The following is a 20,500-nucleotide window of genomic DNA, read 5'->3' on the forward strand; positions in this document are numbered from 1 at the left end:
AAGTCGTGCGGGCGGTGCTACTCTTGGTGGAGGCAAGTCGTGCGGGCGGTGCTACTCTTGGTGGAGGCAAGTCGTGCGGGCGGTGCTACTCTTGGTGGAGGCAAGTCGTGCGGGCGGTGCTACTCTTGGTGGAGGCAAGTCGTGCGGGCGGTGCTACTCTTGGTGGAGGCAAGTCGTGCGGGCGGTGCTACTCTTGGTGGAGGCAAGTCGTGCGGGCGGTGCTACTCTTGGTGGAGGCAAGTCGTGCGGGCGGTGCTACTCTTGGTGGAGGCAAGTCGTGTGGGCGATGCTACTCTTGGGGGAGGCAAGTCGTGCGGGCGGTGCTACTCTTGGTGGAGGCAAGTCGTGCGGGCGGTGCTACTCTTGGTGGAGGCAAGTCGTGCGGGCGATGCTACTCTTGGGGGAGGCAAGTCGTGCGGGCGGTGCTACTCTTGGGGAAGGCAAGTCGTGCGGGCGGTGCTACTCTTGGTGGAGGCAAGTCGTGCGGGCGGTGCTACTCTTGGTGGAGGCAAGTCGTGTGGGCGATGCTACTCTTGGTGGAGGCAAGTCGTGTGGGCGATGCTACTCTTGGGGGAGGCAAGTCGTGCGGGCGGTGCTACTCTTGGGGAAGGCAAGTCGTGTGGGCGGTGCTACTCTTGGTGGAGGCAAGTCGTGTGGGCGGTGCTACTCTTGGGGGAGGCAAGTCGTGTGGGCGATGCTACTCTTGGTGGAGGCAAGTCGTGCGGGCGGTGCTACTCTTGGTGGAGGCAAGTCGTGCGGGCGGTGCTACTCTTGGGGGAGGCAAGTCGTGTGGGCGATGCTACTCTTGGTGGAGGCAAGTCGTGTGGGCGATGCTACTCTTGGGGGAGGCAAGTCGTGCGGGCGGTGCTACTCTTGGGGGAGGCAAGTCGTGCGGGCGGTGCTACTCTTGGGGGAGGCAAGTCGTGCGGGCGGTGCTACTCTTGGTGGAGGCAAGTCGTGCGGGCGGTGCTACTCTTGGTGGAGGCAAGTCGTGCGGGCGGTGCTACTCTTGGTGGAGGCAAGTCGTGCGGGCGGTGCTACTCTTGGTGGAGGCAAGTCGTGCGGGCGGTGCTACTCTTGGTGGAGGCAAGTCGTGCGGGCGGTGCTACTCTTGGTGGAGGCAAGTCGTGCGGGCGGTGCTACTCTTGGTGGAGGCAAGTCGTGCGGGCGGTGCTACTCTTGGTGGAGGCAAGTCGTGCGGGCGGTGCTACTCTTGGTGGAGGCAAGTCGTGCGGGCGGTGCTACTCTTGGTGGAGGCAAGTCGTGCGGGCGATGCTACTCTTGGGGGAGGCAAGTCGTGTGGGCGATGCTACTCTTGGGGGAGGCAAGTCGTGCGGGCGGTGCTACTCTTGGTGGAGGCAAGTCGTGTGGGCGATGCTACTCTTGGGGGAGGCAAGTCGTGCGGGCGGTGCTACTCTTGGTGGAGGCAAGTCGTGTGGGCGATGCTACTCTTGGTGGAAGTTGTCAATCACTGAGTGACTCCGCCCATTGGACTCTTTAATAAATACAGTAGAAACTCTCTCCCCCCAACACTATATATCAGGGAAGCATTGTAGGTGGGGTGCTCTCCAGTCCGGCAGATCATAGGGGCGATGTTTCTTACATTTTCTGAGGGAAAGAAAAAAAAAACTTTTTTTTTTTTTTTTTCACCAAACTTATTTTATTTAAAACTATATATATATTACACATCCGTATATTCAATGCATTCAGGTTTCCCTCACCGTACAATTTAATTTATGGGATTCTCAAGCATGACCAGGCTCACTGTAACCCCCTCCTCACCACCCACGTCCGTCCTCGCAGCAGAGGACGGCGACTTCACACGTGACGAAGCTTGAAGATTGATGCCAGGAAGAAAAAAAAAATTAAATCTGAGTTTTTACAAACAATTCTCCCCAATTAATCAAAAAAAAAAAACTGCAGAAGATTCTCGGAGAGAAGGAAGCAGGCACGTGTAGAAATAAATATCTTCCCCCTCTTGGACTCGCAGCTCATGACAGTCTCAGAATAGGAAATGCAACATTGATTCAGGGCGGGGCCTGACAATTGGCCACACCCCATGGTCACAGGGGGAGGGGCATAGTATTGTTTGATTCGCTCTTGGAAAATAATTTGCATTAATTTTATTGGTTCCCAAAAGCCCAGATTTTGTCACAGTGCATTATGGGAAACCTTAAAGGAGAGCTCCATTAAAAAAAATGACAGTGTTTCTGAGAACGTTGGCAAGTGCTCCCCATTATAGTATGGTTTCTACACAGTAGCAGCTTGTGGTTCTCTCCATCACACGGTCCCCACTCTCTGTGGCTGTCAGCATCTTGGGAGAAGAAGACGATTCACCCCAAAGATTTTAAGACGACTGGGAGACGCCCCGGAGAAGAGAAGCAGCCAGGAAAGAAAAAGTCTAGTGAGGAAGAGGCCTAAGAGTTAGGAGACCAAGGAAGACAGAACAGAACGGCCGAAGGAGGCCCCGAAATAGAGATACTGCCACCTCGGAGTAGGAAAGATGGAGGCTGCTGATCACTGAGGCACGAGGCGCAGGGTGTTAATCAGGAAGGGGTTGAGGTCCTCAGAGTTCACCGCTCGGTGAAGCGAGGGTTCAGATGCACTGCGCTCTATTTTTGGGAGAGCTCGCTGCAGCAGCTCAATAGAAGAGAGGATCTAAAAGAGAGAAGTCAGTGAGCAAAATCCATGTATATGTGACCTTCATATTACAGGTGACAAGCAGAAGCCACCTGCATCACTGTACACATACAAGATGTAATTCAGGATCAGTAATGTATTATATTCCAGAGCTGCGCTCACTATTCTGCTTGTGCAGTCACTGTGTACAAACATTACATTACTGACCCTGTACTGATCCTGAATTACATTCTGTATTATACTCCAGAGCTGCACTCCCTATTCTGCTGGTGCAGTCACTGTGTACATACATTACATTACTGATCCTGTACTGATCCTGAGTTACATCCTGTATTCTACTCCAGAGCTGCACTCACTATTCTGCTGGTGCAGTCACTGTGTACATACATTACTTATCCTGTACTGATCCTAAGTTACATCCTGTATTATACTCCAGAGCTGCACTCACTATTCTGCTGGTGCAGTCACTGTGTACATACATTACTGATCCTGTACTGATCCTGAGTTACATCCTGTATTATACCCTAGAGCTGCACTCACTATTCTGCTGGTGCAGTCACTGTGTACATACATTACATTACTGATCCTGTACTGATCCTGAGTTACATCCTGTATTATACCCCAGAGCTGCACTCACTATTCTGCTGGTGCACTCACTGTGTACATACATTACATTACTTATTCTGTACTGATCCTGAGTTACATCCTGTATTATACTCCAGAGCTGCACTCACTATTCTGCTGGTGCAGTCACTGTGTACATACATTACTGATCCTGTACTGATCCTGAGTTACATCCTGTATTATACCCTAGAGCTGTACTCACTATTCTGCTGGTGCAGTCACTGTGTACATACATTACATTACTGATCCTGTACTGATCCTGAGCTACATCCAGTATTATCCTCCAGAGCTGCACTCACTATTCTGCTGGTGCAGTCACTGTGTACATACATTACATTACTTATCCTGTTCTGATCCTGAGTTACATCCTGTATTATCCTCCAGAGCTGCACTCACTATTCTGCTGGTGTAGTCACTGTGTACATACATTACATTACTGATCCTGTACTGATCCTCAGTTACATCCTGTATTATACTCCAGAGCTGCACTCACTATTCTGCTGGTGCAGTCACTGTGTACATACATTACATTACTTATCCTGTACTGATCCTGAGTTACATCCTGTATTATCCTCCAGAGCTGCACTCACTATTCTGCTGGTGCAGTCACTGTGTACATACATTACATTACTTATCCTGTACTGATCCTGAGTTACATCCTGTATTATCCTCCAGAGCTGCGCTCACTATTCGGCTGGTGCAGTCACTGTGTACATCCAGTCGCACTGCGCTCACCTGTGGGAACAGCGGCCTCTCGTCCCTCTTGAATTTCAGGCAATTTGCTAGAAGTCTTTTCATGGCTTTGGGGCAATTGTTGGAGACTTTGCTGAGGTCAGGCGTGAGGTATCCGCGGCCGACCATGAAGATGATCTGGGGATGGGATTATACCGGGATTATGTGATGCCGTCACATTGTATTATGCGCTGAACTTACAACCACTACTGAACCTTTACATCCCACCCCCCGTCCAGTAGATTTCCCACCATGCCCTTACAACCAAATGCTGTCAGGCACACTGGGAGTTGTAGTTATATAACAGCTAAGGCGCTGGCTGAGGAACACTGCCCTTGGAGAAGAAGCCATGACATGTTTGTACTACAAGTCCCAGAAGCCTCTGCTCATCACCTGGTCTCGGTTATTGATATTTGCATAGGGCAGCAGTCCGGCCATCAGCTCGTACAGCACCACCCCGTAGGCGTAGACGTCAGACTGGAAGCTATACGGACTGTTCTCCTGCATCCTTATCACCTCCGGGGCCTGGAAAAAGGGAGAAAACCATCAGCGCGGGAGCGAGAACATCCAGCGAGTCATAGAGCGGCGGACTGACGAGCTCACCATCCATAGGATGGAACCACTGGGCTGCTCCACCTGCTGGGATCCGCTCCACCGCGTCTTCACCGTGGCCAAGCCAAAGTCTCCGATCTTCACGGTGAGCCCCTCGTGAAGGAAGATGTCTGCACACTCGGTTAAGGAGGAAAACGGGGGTCAACAGCCTGAGTTTCACCCATGTATGACCCTCAATCAGCAACTGATGGGCTGCCAAGAGCGTCCATCTTTCTGGAGGACCCAGCGAAGTACACGGATGGCCCATTGACTTCAATAGAAACTTCTGTTCACCTTTGGTGGCGCTGCTGGGAAACTGAACACATTGTCAGTTTTTCTCACAGAGTATAACTGATCGCAGCAGAAGCAATGATCGGAGTTTCTTCTACCAAAGTGATCATCTAAAATGAAGAATCCCTTTAAGAGGCGGCTCATGGCAGCAGGTAGAGCTTCCTGAATGGTATCTTGGATGTGAACTACTCGTGACCAGGTCATACTGGGGTGGGGCATGACATGTGTTACGCCCCACCCCTTAGGCTTAATTCATTGTATTTTACCAAGCGTGTCCCCTTAAGAAAAACGTGTGGTGTGAAAGGATACTGTTGGATTTCAGATCTCGATGGATGATATTCTTTGCATGGAGGTAACTAGGAAAAAAAGAAGTGAAAAATTACAAGAGGCTGAAGAGTTACTCCTAGACGGCGGCTGAGAGTGCGCCCCCTGCTGGAGGAGTTCCCAGGACCAGCGCTGTAGTAGGGAGGCACTGAGGCTATTTTAGGGCCTGGATCTCTTATGGGGGAGGGGGTGTTGTGATCGTGGACCCCGCGGAGGAGCTCATCACTTACTCCATCCCCTGCGCTGTCTGTCGTGCGATGTCGATCAGCTGGAAAACGTCAAATCGCGTCTCGATGACGTGTAGGTGGCGATACAGGCTGCTGCCCTCGCACCACTGCGTGATTATTGCAAAGGTGGGTTTTGTCATGAAGCCCATGAAGAGGAGGATGTTGACGTGACGCGTTTTCCTTTAAGGAGGGGGAGGCGTTAGTCACGTGGACAGATGTCGTGGAGGGGGTGGTCTTCCCCGGGACGAGACCCCTTCCTCACCTGAGAACCTGCATCTCATTCTTGAAGGCCTGGATTTGCTCTGAGGTCGGATTGGTCACTTTGAGGATCTTGACGGCCACGTCGCCGTGCCACTTGCCTCTGTACACTGTGCCGAAGGATCCTGTGCCGATGCGCTTCAGTATCACCACCTCGCTGGAGTTCACCTCCCAGTAGTAGCTGGAGTCCCGGTAGCCCAACTGTTTCTAGAGGAGAAAGGAGGGAGCCAGGGGCATCATTTACATGACAGGTAGGACCCCCGATGTACATGCACAGCACGCAGGGGGTGGGCTCCGGAGTAGAGCTTGCTCTATATGCAGCTATCAGTAATATACAGATAGGCTCCTACTGCAGCAGCCAAGATAGGAGACAACTCTGATCAATAGGATCTTTCAACCCCACGGGGTGCCGAGGTCCTCACTGCCCAGTTATCTGTAGTGGAAAATGGACGAAGTGGGGTCATAAGTCCAGATATCGCGGAGCAAAATGACACCGACAGCTGACCCAGGTCCACAGCAGCTCTACCGCCAAAGACGTGACACTGCGACCGGACCCCTGCGTCTGCGGGACTGCCAGAACTTTAACCCCTTTTCACCATCTTGGGATTTTGCGTTTTTGTTTTTCCACCCCCTTCTTCCCAGAGTCATAACTTTTTTTATTTTTCCATCAATATAGCTGTATGAGGGCTTTCTTTTTGCGGGACGAGTTGTACTTGTGAACGACATCACTGGTTTTACCATATCATGTACTGGAAAACGGAAAAAAAAAATTCCAGGTGCGGTGAGATTGCAAAAAAAAAGGTGCAATTCCACAATTGTTTTTGGGTTTGTTTTATTTACCATGTTCACTAAATGCAACAACTGACCTGCCATTATTGTTCTCCAGGTCATTAAGAGTTCGTAGATACCAAACTTGTATAGGTTCTTTTTTATTTAAGTGGTGGAAAAAAATCCAAAATTTGTAAGAAAAAAAAAAGGGCGCCATTTTGCGAAACCTGTAGTGTCTCCATTTTTCAGGATCTGGGTCTGGGTGGTTTTTTTTGTGCCCTGAGCGGACATTTTAGCGATACCATATTTGGGGTAGATACAAAGTTTTGATCACTTGTTATTACATTTTATTGCAATGTTGCGGTGGCCAAAAAACATAATTCTGGCATTTGTTTTTTTTCTTGTTACACCGTTTACCGATCGCATTAACTTACTTTATACTTTGATAGATTGGATATTTCTGAACACAGCGATACCAAATTTGTGCATTTTTTTATTGTTTTGTTTTGAATGGTGCAAAAAGGGGGGCGATTTGAACTTTTTTTTTTACTTCAATAGTTCCCTTAGGAGACGAAGCTGTGATCATTCGATCGCCTGTGCTATACATAGCAGGGCTTCACCACTGATATGTGTTGCATAAATCATGATCAGATTTACAATGACAGGCACGGGGGTCTTCTTTAGACCCCAGGCTCTCATGACAACCCATCGGCGCCCCGTGATCACGTGACAGTGGCGCTGATGGGCGGTTCTTGTGACCCGCATCCACCCGGCACGTGTTAAATGCCGCTATCAGAGACGGACTTGTTAACAGCCACGAGTGATCTTGGATCTACCCGCAGTTGTAATAGGCACATGACAGCTGATCACTTCAGCTGTCATGTGCAGGGAAAGATGCGGGCTCAGCACCGGATCCCACGTCAAATGCAGGGACGCGATCTTGGATGTACCTATACGTCCAAGGTCGTGAAGGGGTTAAGCCCACACCACACATTAAAATGACGCGGGCTTCATGCACAGGAGTCACTCTTGAGCCTGCTTTGGGCATGGCCAGACACGAGCCAATGCTACCCCATGAGCCCCAGAGATCTGTCTAGGGAGCAATCTGAAGGGTTTCTACTTTCAATGAGATATCCATCACTCACCACTTTCTTCTTATCATCAGAAGACGAAGTCCTCCGGTCTCTTGGGGCCTCCACAGGCGACTTGGCTGGTGGGGACTTACTGCCAACAGGGGGGACAGTTTTGGGGGTTTCATCCTTGGCTGAAAAAAAAGATTTGATGCTATGTACAGACAAGAGGACGCTGGATGGAGAGGAGGACACACAGGGGTCAATACAGGGGAAGGAGGCGCTGAAAGGAGACAGAAGGATACAGAGGGCTTCATACAAGGGCACCGGACGAAGAGAGGAGGGAGGACACAGGTTGTCCAGACGGGGGCACCGGACGAAGAGAGGAGGGAGGACACAGGTTGTCCAGACGGGGGCACCGGACGAAGAGAGGACACAGGTTGTCCAGACGGGGGCACCGGACGAAGAGAGGACACAGGTGTCCAGATGGGGGCACCGGACGAAGAGAGGAGGGAGGACACAGGTTGTCCAGACGGCACCGGACGAAGAGAGGAGGGAGGACACAGGTTGTCCAGACGGGGGCACCGGACGAAGAGAGGAGGGAGGACACAGGTTGTCCAGACGGGGGCACCGGACGAAGAGAGGAGGGAGGACACAGGTTGTCCAGACGGGGGCACCGGACGAAGAGAGGAGGGAGGACACAGGTTGTCCAGACGGGGGCACCGGACGAAGAGAGGAGGGAGGACACAGGTTGTCCAGACGGGGGCACCGGACGAAGAGAGGACACAGGTGTCCAGACGGGGGCACCGGACGAAGAGAGGAGGGAGGACACAGGTTGTCCAGACGGGGGCACCGGACGAAGAGAGGAGGGAGGACACAGGTTGTCCAGACGGGGGCACCGGACGAAGAGAGGAGGGAGGACACAGGTTGTCCAGACGGGGGCACCGGACGAAGAGAGGACACAGGTGTCCAGACGGGGGCACCGGACGAAGAGAGGAGGGAGGACACAGGTTGTCCAGACGGGGGCACCGGACGAAGAGAGGAGGGAGGACACAGGTTGTCCAGACGGGGGCACCGGACGAAGAGAGGAGGGAGGACACAGGTTGTCCAGACGGGGGCACCGGACGAAGAGAGGAGGGAGGACACAGGTTGTCCAGACGGGGGCACCGGACGAAGAGAGGAGGGAGGACACAGGTTGTCCAGACGGGGGCACCGGACGAAGAGAGGAGGGAGGACACAGGTTGTCCAGACGGGGGCACCGGACGAAGAGAGGACACAGGTGTCCAGATGGGGGCACCGGACGAAGAGAGGAGGGAGGACACAGGTTGTCCAGACGGGGGCACCGGACGAAGAGAGGAGGGAGGACACAGGTTGTCCAGACGGGGGCACCGGACGAAGAGAGGAGGGAGGACACAGGTTGTCCAGACGGGGGCACCGGACGAAGAGAGGAGGGAGGACACAGGTTGTCCAGACGGGGGCACCGGACGAAGAGAGGAGGGAGGACACAGGTTGTCCAGACGGGGGCACCGGACGAAGAGAGGAGGGAGGACACAGGTTGTCCAGACGGGGGCACCGGACGAAGAGAGGAGGGAGGACACAGGTTGTCCAGACGGGGGCACCGGACGAAGAGAGGAGGGAGGACACAGGTTGTCCAGACGGGGGCACCGGACGAAGAGAGGAGGGAGGACACAGGTTGTCCAGACGGGGGCACCGGACGAAGAGAGGAGGGAGGACACAGGTTGTCCAGACGGGGGCACCGGACGAAGAGAGGAGGGAGGACACAGGTTGTCCAGACGGGGGCACCGGACGAAGAGAGGAGGGAGGACACAGGTTGTCCAGACGGGGGCACCGGACGAAGAGAGGAGGGAGGACACAGGTTGTCCAGACGGGGGCACCGGACGAAGAGAGGAGGGAGGACACAGGTTATCCAGACGGGGGCACCGGACGAAGAGAGGAGGGAGGACACAGGTTGTCCAGACGGGGGCACCGGACGAAGAGAGGAGGGAGGACACAGGTTGTCCAGACGGGGGCACCGGACGAAGAGAGGACACAGGTTGTCCAGACGGGGGCACCGGACGAAGAGAGGAGGGAGGACAGAGGTTGTCCAGACGGGGGCACCGGACGAAGAGAGGAGGGAGGACACAGGTTGTCCAGACGGGGGCACCGGACGAAGAGAGGACACAGGTTGTCCAGACGGGGGCACCGGACGAAGAGAGGAGGGAGGACACAGGTTGTCCAGACGGGGGCACCAGACGAAGAGAGGAGGGAGGACACAGGTTGTCCAGACGGGGGCACCAGACGAAGAGAGGAGGGAGGACACAGGTTGTCCAGACGGGGGCACCGGACGAAGAGAGGAGGGAGGACACAGGTTGACCAGACGGGAGCACCGGACGAAGAGAGGACACAGGTGTCCAGATGGGGGCACCGGACGAAGAGAGGAGGGAGGACACAGGTTGTCCAGACGGGGGCACCGGACGAAGAGAGGAGGGAGGACACAGGTTGTCCAGACGGCACCGGACGAAGAGAGGAGGGAGGACACAGGTTGTCCAGACGGGGGCACCGGACAAAGAGAGGACACAGGTGTCCAGATGGGGGCACCGGACGAAGAGAGGAGGGAGGACACAGGTTGTCCAGACGGGGGCACCGGACGAAGAGAGGAGGGAGGACACAGGTTGTCCAGACGGGGGCACCGGACGAAGAGAGGAGGGAGGACACAGGTTGTCCAGACGGGGGCACCGGACGAAGAGAGGACACAGGTTGTCCAGACGGGGGCACCGGACGAAGAGAGGACACAGGTTGTCCAGACGGGGGCACCGGACGAAGAGAGGACACAGGTTGTCCAGACGGGGGCACCGGACGAAGAGAGGAGGGAGGACACAGGTTGTCCAGACGGGGGCACCGGACGAAGAGAGGAGGGAGGACACAGGTTGTCCAGACGGGGGCACCGGACGAAGAGAGGAGGGAGGACACAGGTTGTCCAGACGGGGGCACCGGACGAAGAGAGGAGGGAGGACACAGGTTGTCCAGACGGGGGCACCGGACGAAGAGAGGACACAGGTTGTCCAGACGGGGGCACCGGACGAAGAGAGGAGGGAGGACACAGGTTGTCCAGACGGGGGCACCGGACGAAGAGAGGAGGGAGGACACAGGTTGTCCAGACGGGGGCACCGGACGAAGAGAGGAGGGAGGACACAGGTTGTCCAGACGGGGGCACCGGACGAAGAGAGGAGGGAGGACACAGGTTGTCCAGACGGGGGCACCGGACGAAGAGAGGAGGGAGGACACAGGTTGTCCAGACGGGGGCACCGGACGAAGAGAGGAGGGAGGACACAGGTTGTCCAGACGGGGGCACCGGACGAAGAGAGGAGGGAGGACACAGGTTGTCCAGACGGGGGCACCGGACGAAGAGAGGAGGGAGGACACAGGTTGTCCAGACGGGGGCACCGGACGAAGAGAGGAGGGAGGACACAGGTTGTCCAGACGGGGGCACCGGACGAAGAGAGGAGGGAGGACACAGGTTGTCCAGACGGGGGCACCGGACGAAGAGAGGACACAGGTGTCCAGATGGGGGCACCGGACGAAGAGAGGAGGGAGGACACAGGTTGTCCAGACGGGGGCACCGGACGAAGAGAGGAGGGAGGACACAGGTTGTCCAGACGGGGGCACCGGACGAAGAGAGGAGGGAGGACACAGGTTGTCCAGACGGGGGCACCGGACGAAGAGAGGACACAGGTTGTCCAGACGGGGGCACCGGACGAAGAGAGGACACAGGTTGTCCAGACGGGGGCACCGGACGAAGAGAGGAGGGAGGACACAGGTTGTCCAGACGGGGGCACCGGACGAAGAGAGGAGGGAGGACACAGGTTGTCCAGACGGGGGCACCGGACGAAGAGAGGAGGGAGGACACAGGTTGTCCAGACGGGGGCACCGGACGAAGAGAGGAGGGAGGACACAGGTTGTCCAGACGGGGGCACCGGACGAAGAGAGGAGGGAGGACACAGGTTGTCCAGACGGGGGCACCGGACGAAGAGAGGAGGGAGGACACAGGTTGTCCAGACGGGGGCACCGGACGAAGAGAGGACACAGGTTGTCCAGACGGGGGCACCGGACGAAGAGAGGAGGGAGGACACAGGTTGTCCAGACGGGGGCACCGGACGAAGAGAGGAGGGAGGACACAGGTTGTCCAGACGGGGGCACCGGACGAAGAGAGGACACAGGTTGTCCAGACGGGGGCACCGGACGAAGAGAGGAGGGAGGACACAGGTTGTCCAGACGGGGGCACCAGACGAAGAGAGGAGGGAGGACACAGGTTGTCCAGACGGGGGCACCAGACGAAGAGAGGAGGGAGGACACAGGTTGTCCAGACGGGGGCACCGCACGAAGAGAGGAGGGAGGACACAGGTTGTCCAGACGGGAGCACCGGACGAAGAGAGGACACAGGTGTCCAGATGGGGGCACCGGACGAAGAGAGGAGGGAGGACACAGGTTGTCCAGACGGGGGCACCGGACGAAGAGAGGAGGGAGGACACAGGTTGTCCAGACGGCACCGGACGAAGAGAGGAGGGAGGACACAGGTTGTCCAGACGGGGGCACCGGACGAAGAGAGGAGGGAGGACACAGGTTGTCCAGACGGGGGCACCGGACGAAGAGAGGACACAGGTTGTCCAGACGGGGGCACCGGACGAAGAGAGGAGGGAGGACACAGGTTGTCCAGACGGGGGCACCGGACGAAGAGAGGAGGGAGGACACAGGTTGTCCAGACGGGGGCACCGGACGAAGAGAGGAGGGAGGACACAGGTTGTCCAGACGGGGGCACCGGACGAAGAGAGGAGGGAGGACACAGGTTGTCCAGACGGGGGCACCGGACGAAGAGAGGAGGGAGGACACAGGTTGTCCAGACGGGGGCACCGGACGAAGAGAGGAGGGAGGACACAGGTTGTCCAGACGGGGGCACCGGACGAAGAGAGGAGGGAGGACACAGGTTGTCCAGACGGGGGCACCGGACGAAGAGAGGAGGGAGGACACAGGTTGTCCAGACGGGGGCACCGGACGAAGAGAGGAGGGAGGACACAGGTTGTCCAGACGGGAGCACCGGACGAAGAGAGGACACAGGTGTCCAGATGGGGGCACCGGACGAAGAGAGGAGGGAGGACACAGGTTGTCCAGACGGGGGCACCGGACGAAGAGAGGAGGGAGAACACAGGTTGTCCAGACGGGGGCACCGGACGAAGAGAGGAGGGAGGACACAGGTTGTCCAGACGGCACCGGACGAAGAGAGGAGGGAGGACACAGGTTGTCCAGACGGGGGCACCGGATGAAGAGAGGAGGGAGGACACAGGTTGTCCAGACGGGGGCACCGGACGAAGAGAGGACACAGGTGTCCAGATGGGGGCACCGGATGAAGAGAGGAGGGAGGACACAGGTTGTCCAGACGGGGGCACCGGACGAAGAGAGGAGGGAGGACACAGGTTGTCCAGACGGGGGCACCGGACGAAGAGAGGAGGGAGGACACAGGTTGTCCAGACGGGGGCACCGGACGAAGAGAGGACACAGGTGTCCAGATGGGGGCACCGGACGAAGAGAGGAGGGAGGACACAGGTTGTCCAGACGGGGGCACCGGACGAAGAGAGGAGGGAGGACACAGGTTGTCCAGACGGGGGCACCGGACGAAGAGAGGACACAGGTGTCCAGATGGGGGCACCGGATGAAGAGAGGAGGGAGGACACAGGTTGTCCAGACGGGGGCACCGGACGAAGAGAGGAGGGAGGACACAGGTTGTCCAGACGGGGGCACCGGACGAAGAGAGGAGGGAGGACACAGGTTGTCCAGACGGGGGCACCGGACGAAGAGAGGACACAGGTGTCCAGACGGGGGTACCGGACGAAGAGAGGAGGGAGGACACAGGTTGTCCAGACGGGGGCACCGGACGAAGAGAGGAGGGAGGACACAGGTTGTCCAGACGGGGGCACCGGACGAAGAGAGGAGGGAGGACACAGGTTGTCCAGACGGGGGCACCGGACGAAGAGAGGAGGGAGGACACAGGTTGTCCAGACGGGGGCACCGGACGAAGAGAGGAGGGAGGACACAGGTTGTCCAGACGGGGGCACCGGACGAAGAGAGGAGGGAGGACACAGGTTGTCCAGACGGGGGCACCGGACGAAGAGAGGAGGGAGGACACAGGTTGTCCAGACGGGGGCACCGGACGAGGAGAGGAGGGAGGACACAGGTTGTCCAGACGGGGGCACCGGACGAAGAGAGGAGGGAGGACACAGGTTGTCCAGACGGGGGCACCGGACGAAGAGAGGAGGGAGGACACAGGTTGTCCAGACGGGGGCACCGGACGAAGAGAGGAGGGAGGACACAGGTGGATGAAGAGAGGAGGACACAGGGCATACACGTGACGGGGGTGCTGGATGGAAAGAAAAACACACAGAGGATGGGTGGCGCAGGATGTAGAGAGGAGGACACACAGGGGTCTATACAGGGGACGGGGTTGCTGGATGGAGAGAAAAGAACAGTGGTCCATACAGGACACGGAGGCGCTGGATGGAGAAGAGGAAAACAGAGGGATCTATACAGGGCACAAGGCACTGGATAAAGAGGATTTGGGGGTCTATACAGCAGACAGAGAGCACAGGATGGACAGAGGATGATACAGAGGGGTCTATACAGGGGAAGGGGGGTGCGCAGGATGGAGAGGGAGGATACACAGGGGTCTATACATAGAGGAAACAGATAACTCACGAGAGATGGCCGCATTCCTTAATGCCTCCTAACAAAGAAAGAAAAATGTGACAATGAATGATCCAATGATACATTTGGGGGTCTGCTCCTTGTCTAAGGGGAAAGTAGCGGCTTCTACAGTCCTCCCCAAGACTCGAGTCCATATAATAGAGTTATAATAAATCACCTCGGCCTCAGACATGGGTGAGAGCTATAGATGAATCACAGGAGGAGGAGGACAATGATGTCTGAATATGGATGGACATGGCTGGCTGGTGTCCGTGTCTGTCTAGTAGCCCACGTCCTTCTGACACCCACCTGTAATACACGGTCCTGGGGGCCCGGACAGCCCTCCCCACCCTGGGTAGTGCCATCATCTGAGCAGACATATTGGCAGATGAAAGGGTAGTGCCATCATCTGAGCAGACATATTGGCAGATGAAAGGGTTTTCTACGTCAGATTTTATAAAAGAGCACATGAGCTGAGAAGCCATTAGAGAGGGCACAGTGGTGCCGTAGACAAGCCCTAATTTAAACGGGCGCCTTTTAGCAATCTATAGCACATAAATAAACTACTAACAGGACTGATACCCCATGGACACCGGTCTATGCCACAGTGGGCTTCATGGCACATAAACCCCTGGTGATCAGAGGGAGAACCACAGACACACATGTACCCTGCAGCGGCCACTACAGGAAAAATGTGGTATTACATGTGAATCAGGGTGCTCCAGAGCACTTGGCAGCAACTCTAGCAAATAACCAAGGCTCTGACCTGATATAAAACATTATAAAAATTAATGCCCCCGCACCTATTCAATGCCCACTGTTTTATGCTCATGGCCTTCTCTATGCCCTATACAGCGGGGCCTATACTCCATCACACACAGTAATAGCACGTACGCTCCCTTCCTGACAGGGTACCTCAATGACGCTGTTATCCACAGGACCAGTGGTGCTGTCAATATGAACGTTGGGGGTGGAGGTGGAGCGATGCCGTTGCAGGGGTTGCCCCTCGCTGGGGAATGAAAAGGAAGTAGCTCCAGGGTGCTGTGTCCGGGGGCTGCTGCAGGGAGAGATGGATGGGCTGGGAAACAGGGACATCAACACAGAAGGACACAGACGAGGACGGGATGGAGGTGTCATTACCTGGATGGCTGTGGGGTGTAGGGTTCATGGATAATGCCAGGGGAATGATCGTAATAATAATCCTGACAACTGGGTACTGGTCTAAAGGACAAGCAAACAAGAAGCATTAGGAATCCGGGCGGCGGGTAAAGAACCAGATCTGTACCCTATGTGAGTGGCGTCTGTGTGCCCAACTTTCTGCAGAATTCATTGTATCATTTTTTCTATATTATATCCAAAATTCTGAATAATTTTATATATCTTTATAATGCTCAGAGCTCAAAATATTCTGCAGATCCAAAGTGCTACATGGTACCATTCTTTCTACTTGCAGCCACCACTAGGGGAACACCCGGAATACAGAAATACATAAGATTCTGTCTGTAGCCACCACTAGGGGGAGCTTCCTGTATACAGAGATACATGATAAGATTCAGCCTGCAGCCGCCACTAGGAGGAGCTCAGTGTATACAGAGATACATGATAAGATTCTGTCTGCAGTCACCACTAGGGGGAGCTCCCTGTCTACAGAGATACATAATAAGATTCTGTCTGCAGCCACCACTAGGAGGAGCTCAGTGTATACAGAGATACATGATAAGATTCTGTCTGCAGTCACCACTAGGGGGAGCTCCCTGTCTACAGAGATACATGATAAGATAATGTCTGTCTGCAGTCACCACTAGGGGGAGCTCACTACATACAGAGATACATGATAAGATTCTACCTGCAGCCACCACTAGGGGGAGCTCCCTGTATACAGAGATACATGATAAGATCCTGTCTGTCTGCAGTGCGCTCCACCTTGTGGTGGTTGCAGCAAGCCAGGGATTTTATAATTTATCTCCATGTCTTTCAGAGAATTGGGAGGTCTTTATCAGAAAATGGAGCCCGGCCGCTATTTAAATACCCAGTGTAGAATTTTAATCTCTCTTTTCCCTTAAGATCTCTTCTTGCTGCCAGAGAATGTAAAGGTTTCTCTCCCTGTAATCAGGATACTATTCCTGCCATTCACTGACATCAAGCAGAAATGATGACACTGCTGCAGAACTGAAATATAAAGAGCATTAGAGCCGCGGTTGTCCTCCCGCAAGGTCTAGTTCGGGCTGTCGGGGGCACTTACTTGGGCAGCTTGGTTATGTCCACACAGGCGGTGGGCACCTTACTGCTGCAGTGCTGGTGAAACTTGTAGCCGCAGGTCTGACAGCGAAACCCATGAAACAGGAACTTGAGGCAGAAGTCGCAGAACGCCAGGTTGAAGTGGGTCTTCCTCACCTGCAGCAAGGCATTGTGGGAAAATGAGATGGCGGTGGCAGTAAGACAGGACACGGGCGGACAGATGGCGTACTCACAAAATTGTGCATGGACAGTGGGACGTCAGCCAGGACCTCCACCATCAGCTCCTCCCCCACCAGTGGCGTGATGTCCGTCTCCCAGTCTGTGAGGGTTTTTCGTCTGCAGGGAAATTGGTCATGTTACTGGGCAATGCTTGCTCCTTCCCCTTTAAGAAGAATGGGGCATCACAACCTCAGGGCACCACAGAGCGGCGTCCAATATGGCTGTCAATCCTCAGTAACATGTACCAAGAGAGAAGCGAGGGCAAATCTATCTGCAGCCCCATGACAGCACTGCTGTACAAGACAGGGGTGCACTTATTTACGAGGCCAGTGATGGCGTCTAGGAGAGAAATAAATGAAAGTGCACCTGCGGCAGCGTGGCGTTACATAACCGCATCCAGTGCTGGGAGAGAAGTGTTAGGGGATGGTAGCACCAAACTGCCAACATGCAGGGAAGACGGCGCTGAGCGACAGCTGCCCATATGCTGCTGAACGGGGACGTAGCAGAGCCGAGTGTGTCCTTACATCCGTCACTAAGGAGGAGAACCTGCGCTCCACACTCAGCTCTGCTGCCCCCGTGCCAGTATATAACCAGCCGGGGCATACCAGGTCCTCCACCACCGAACGTCAACCTGCTCCGTACCCGTGTAACAGGCGATACACCGCACAACACTGCTGGTTCAGGCCGCGCACTTTCAGCGCCTTATCCAGGGAGTCATAGACGGTCATCCCCGGGCGGACATTCACCTGGAAACAGACAGGAGGCATGAGAGATAGTGATGGCTCCATGTAGCATCCATCCAGCTCTCCCCACCCACCACACCCTGAGGCCACCAGGTCCGACTCACCACTGTCCTCTGCTGGTTGGGCAGATAGACTTTCACGGTGCCCCCAGACTTCCCCTCTGCGGCTGTCGCTTCACTCTGAGATCCTCGGGGTCCCTCTTGGGGGAGCAGTCCTCGTCCCCCAGGACTTGGCAGCATCAAGACGGGTGCTGACAAAATGAGGGCGCTTCCTTTGCCGAGCTCCTGAGACAGGGAGCGCAGGGCGCCATTGGCAATGGTTGCCGGTGGGGTGTGAGATCGCTTCATGGGAACTCTGCAAACAAAGGAGTGCGGTTTAGAGCCGGAGCGGTGGACAGGTGTCCTGCTCTCGCCCAGAAGTGAGCTCCTCCGCCTGCCTTCTCCTCGGCCGCGCTCACCCACTGCCCGCCGCCTGCTGCCGAGCTGCATCTCCCGCACAGGAGAAAAAGAGACGCCTGTTTGTGCCATTTGGCGGAATAAGAACTGTGGCAGATGGAGGAGAGGGGAGTCATAAAACAGAAAGTGGGAGGTGGAGAGATGGGGGAGCAGCGAGACTGACAGCCACAGCCGGCTTAAAGGGGACTGTCACAATCAGCCATACAGAGGGGAAGGGGGGAGAGGAATAGGAGCTGGGGGGAGGGCAGAGAACAGCCAAAGGGGGGAGAGGAGGATCGGGGGAAGAAGGGGAGGAAGAAGGGAGGAGGAGTTTCAGGGAGGGTAGGAAGAAGGGGAGGAGCCAGGAAGAGAGGAGAGGGGCAGAGGGGAGGGAGGGGCGGAGGAGGAGGCAGGAAGGAGGGAGGAGGCAGGGAGGAGGAGGAGGAGGGGGGAGGAGGAGGAGGAGGGAGGAGGGAGGAGGAGGAGGAGGGAGGAGGGGGCAGGGAGGAGGAGGAGGGGGCAGGAGGAGGAGGAGGAGGAGGAGGAGGAGGAGGAGGAGGGGGCAGGAGGGGGCAGGGAGGAGGAGGGGGCAGGGAGGAGGAGGGGCAGGAGGAGGAGGGGGCAGGAGGAGGAGGGGGCAGGAGGAGGGGGGAGGGGAGGGGGGGAGGAGGAGGGGGGAGGAGGAGGGGGGAGGAGGGGGGAGGGAGGAGGGGGGGAGGAGGAGGGGGGAGGGGGGAGGAGGGGGGAGGAGGGGGGAGGAGGAGGAGGGGGGAGGAGGAGGGGGGAGGAGGAGGGAGGGGGGGGAGGAGGAGGGGGGGGGAGGAGGAGGGGGGGGAGGAGGAGGGGGGGGGGGAGGAGGGGGGGGGAGGAGGGGGAGGAGGAGGGGGGGGGGGAGGAGGAGGGGGGGGAGGAGGGGGGGGGGGGAGGAGGAGGGGGGAGGAGGGGGGGGAGGAGGAGGGGGGGGGGAGAGAAGGGGGGGGGGGGGGGAGAAGGGGGAGGGGGGGAGAAGGGGGAGGGGGGGAGAGGGAGGGGGGGGAGAAGGGGGAGGGGGGGAGAAGGGGGAGGGGAGGGGGGGGGAGAAGGGGGAGGGGGGGGAGAGGGGGAGGGGGGGGGAGAAGGGGGGAGGGGGGGGGGAGAAGGGGGAGGGGGGGGGAGAAGGGGGAGGGGGGGGGGGGAGAAGGGGGAGGGGGGGAGGAAGAAGGGGGAGGAAGAAGGGGGAGGAAGAAGGGGGAGGAAGAAGGGAGAAGGGGGCAGGGAGAAGGGGGCAGGGAGAAGTGCTGATGACCTGCAGGGAAGAGAAGGCGACAACAGCTTGCAGGAAATGGGGGAAGGGGGGTAGAGAAAAAGGGTGGTCTGTGCTTTCCAGCATGTTGCAGACAGTACCCTGTGCTGAGCCATGTTCTCACCTTGCTGAGCAGGGTCTCCTATCCTCAGCTTCACTGTGCACTATCTGGAAAAGGAGTGGAGAGGGTTAATATGTAAAAGCAACAGTACACTGCTCCTAGTGGCCAGTAAGAGCATTACAACAAAAGATTATAAGGAGGGGGATTATGGAGGAAGAGGAGCCAATCAGAGCTGCTGAATGACTGGTTATTGGAATTAATAGTGGCTCCAGAGCAGGGTCCAGGGGCCACATTGTCAGATCGAACCAACCCAATGGGCTGAAATATTACCACTCTTTCTACCAAAATATGGCTGCCCCAGAAATGATCACAGGACACTGTCTATAATCACCCATTCCTCCGGAGCAGCGCTCCTCTGGTCTCCGTAACATGGAAGTCACACGTGACCAGACACTGCAGATGGTCGAGCGCCATGGGTAAAGCTGTGGAGTTCCCCTTTAATTGCCCCCTCCAGAGCACAGGTGAGTACATAGCAGCTATACAGCAGTGTCCACAGTCTGCAACTCCCCAGCTGCCACAGAACTACAACTCCCAGCATGCCTCGTCAGCCAGGAGGTCTCAGGGCATGCTGGGAGTTGTAGTTTCCAAGCAGCTGGAGAGTTATAGTTTGGAGAGCCATGAGCTGTGAGCAGGAGCGGCCCCACACTGACAGAAAGCAGAGATCTACAACATGGAGGGGAAATAAAACAGTGGCAGAAAGATGCAGGTGGCTAATCCGGCAGGCCGGCTGTAATGACGTTATAAAGCGATCACAGCTCCGGCCCATATACCGGACACGGTGTACATAGGAATGTCACTGTACAGTCATGAGCAGCACTGGCCTAGCAGCAGGTGACTGCAGCACAGTCAGTACTGGACGTGTCATTACTTCCTGACGTCACGCCGGCCCGGTCTCACTCACCCGGTGCAGGGAGCCGCCGCCATGTCACACGGAGCACATCCCGGTCCCGCCCCCTCCTGCGCCCTGCTCTCCGCCGTATGCTATTGGTGCAGGGGAACGTCAATCAAACGTCTCTTGGTTCCTCCCAGGGCCAAAGAGAAGGGAGAGGGCGGCAGTGACGTCACGGGAGAGGGTGGGGCGTGCTAGCTGGTGACGTAATACGAATAAACCTGAAGGAGCAGGAATGTCGGCGGCTGACTGAGAGGGTCGAGCAGTGCCTCAGCCCGGGAGGACATGGGGGGGAGCAGAGGCTGTTCAGGGGGTCT

General features: G+C 56.4%; 1 protein-coding gene across 3 annotated transcripts; it reads right to left on the reverse strand.

The window, feature by feature from the left end:
• Positions 1 to 1,645: 1,645 nt before the first annotated feature.
• On the reverse strand, positions 1,646 to 20,280 carry ARAF (A-Raf proto-oncogene, serine/threonine kinase). 3 transcript variants are annotated; one of them, XM_073640459.1, is made up of 16 exons: positions 20,196 to 20,280; positions 17,562 to 17,811; positions 17,357 to 17,460; positions 16,729 to 16,831; positions 16,500 to 16,651; positions 15,398 to 15,478; positions 15,173 to 15,314; positions 14,270 to 14,297; positions 7,601 to 7,719; positions 5,692 to 5,894; positions 5,433 to 5,609; positions 5,188 to 5,234; positions 4,600 to 4,718; positions 4,390 to 4,521; positions 4,000 to 4,134; positions 1,646 to 2,658 (listed from the first exon to the last, which is right to left on the reverse strand). In XM_073640459.1, exons 1-16 carry the CDS (start codon positions 20,216 to 20,218, stop codon positions 2,518 to 2,520), a joined length of 1,956 nt encoding a protein of 651 aa, XP_073496560.1. In that variant the 5' UTR covers positions 20,219 to 20,280; the 3' UTR covers positions 1,646 to 2,517. The 3 variants fall into 3 exon arrangements, with proteins under 3 accessions (XP_073496560.1, XP_073496561.1, XP_073496562.1); XM_073640460.1 differs by lacking the exon at positions 20,196 to 20,280 and adding an exon at positions 19,298 to 19,341 and having other exon boundaries at positions 1,647 to 2,658; XM_073640461.1 differs by lacking the exon at positions 20,196 to 20,280 and adding an exon at positions 17,915 to 17,937 and having other exon boundaries at positions 1,647 to 2,658.
• Between the last annotated feature and the right edge of the window lie 220 nt (positions 20,281 to 20,500).

The sequence above is a fragment of the Phyllobates terribilis genome, unplaced genomic scaffold, assembly GCF_046119375.1.
Source record: "Phyllobates terribilis strain yellow unplaced genomic scaffold, ASM4611937v1 Scaffold_7__3_contigs__length_470593459, whole genome shotgun sequence".
Lineage (NCBI taxonomy): Eukaryota > Metazoa > Chordata > Amphibia > Anura > Dendrobatidae > Phyllobates > Phyllobates terribilis.

Bases quoted from the DNA above. Each gene is read 5' to 3' on its own strand.
- ARAF (XM_073640459.1), bottom strand. From the start codon at position 20,218: ATGGCGGCGGCTCCCTGCACCGG. The intron at 15,315-15,397 runs GTAATGACACCT...CTCTCCCTGCAG, and splicing joins TACACCCCACAGCCATCCAG to CAGCCCCCGGACACAGCACC. The intron at 5,235-5,432 runs GTAAGTGATGAG...TTTTTTTCCTAG, and splicing joins CAGACAGCGCAGGGGATGGA to TTACCTCCATGCAAAGAATA.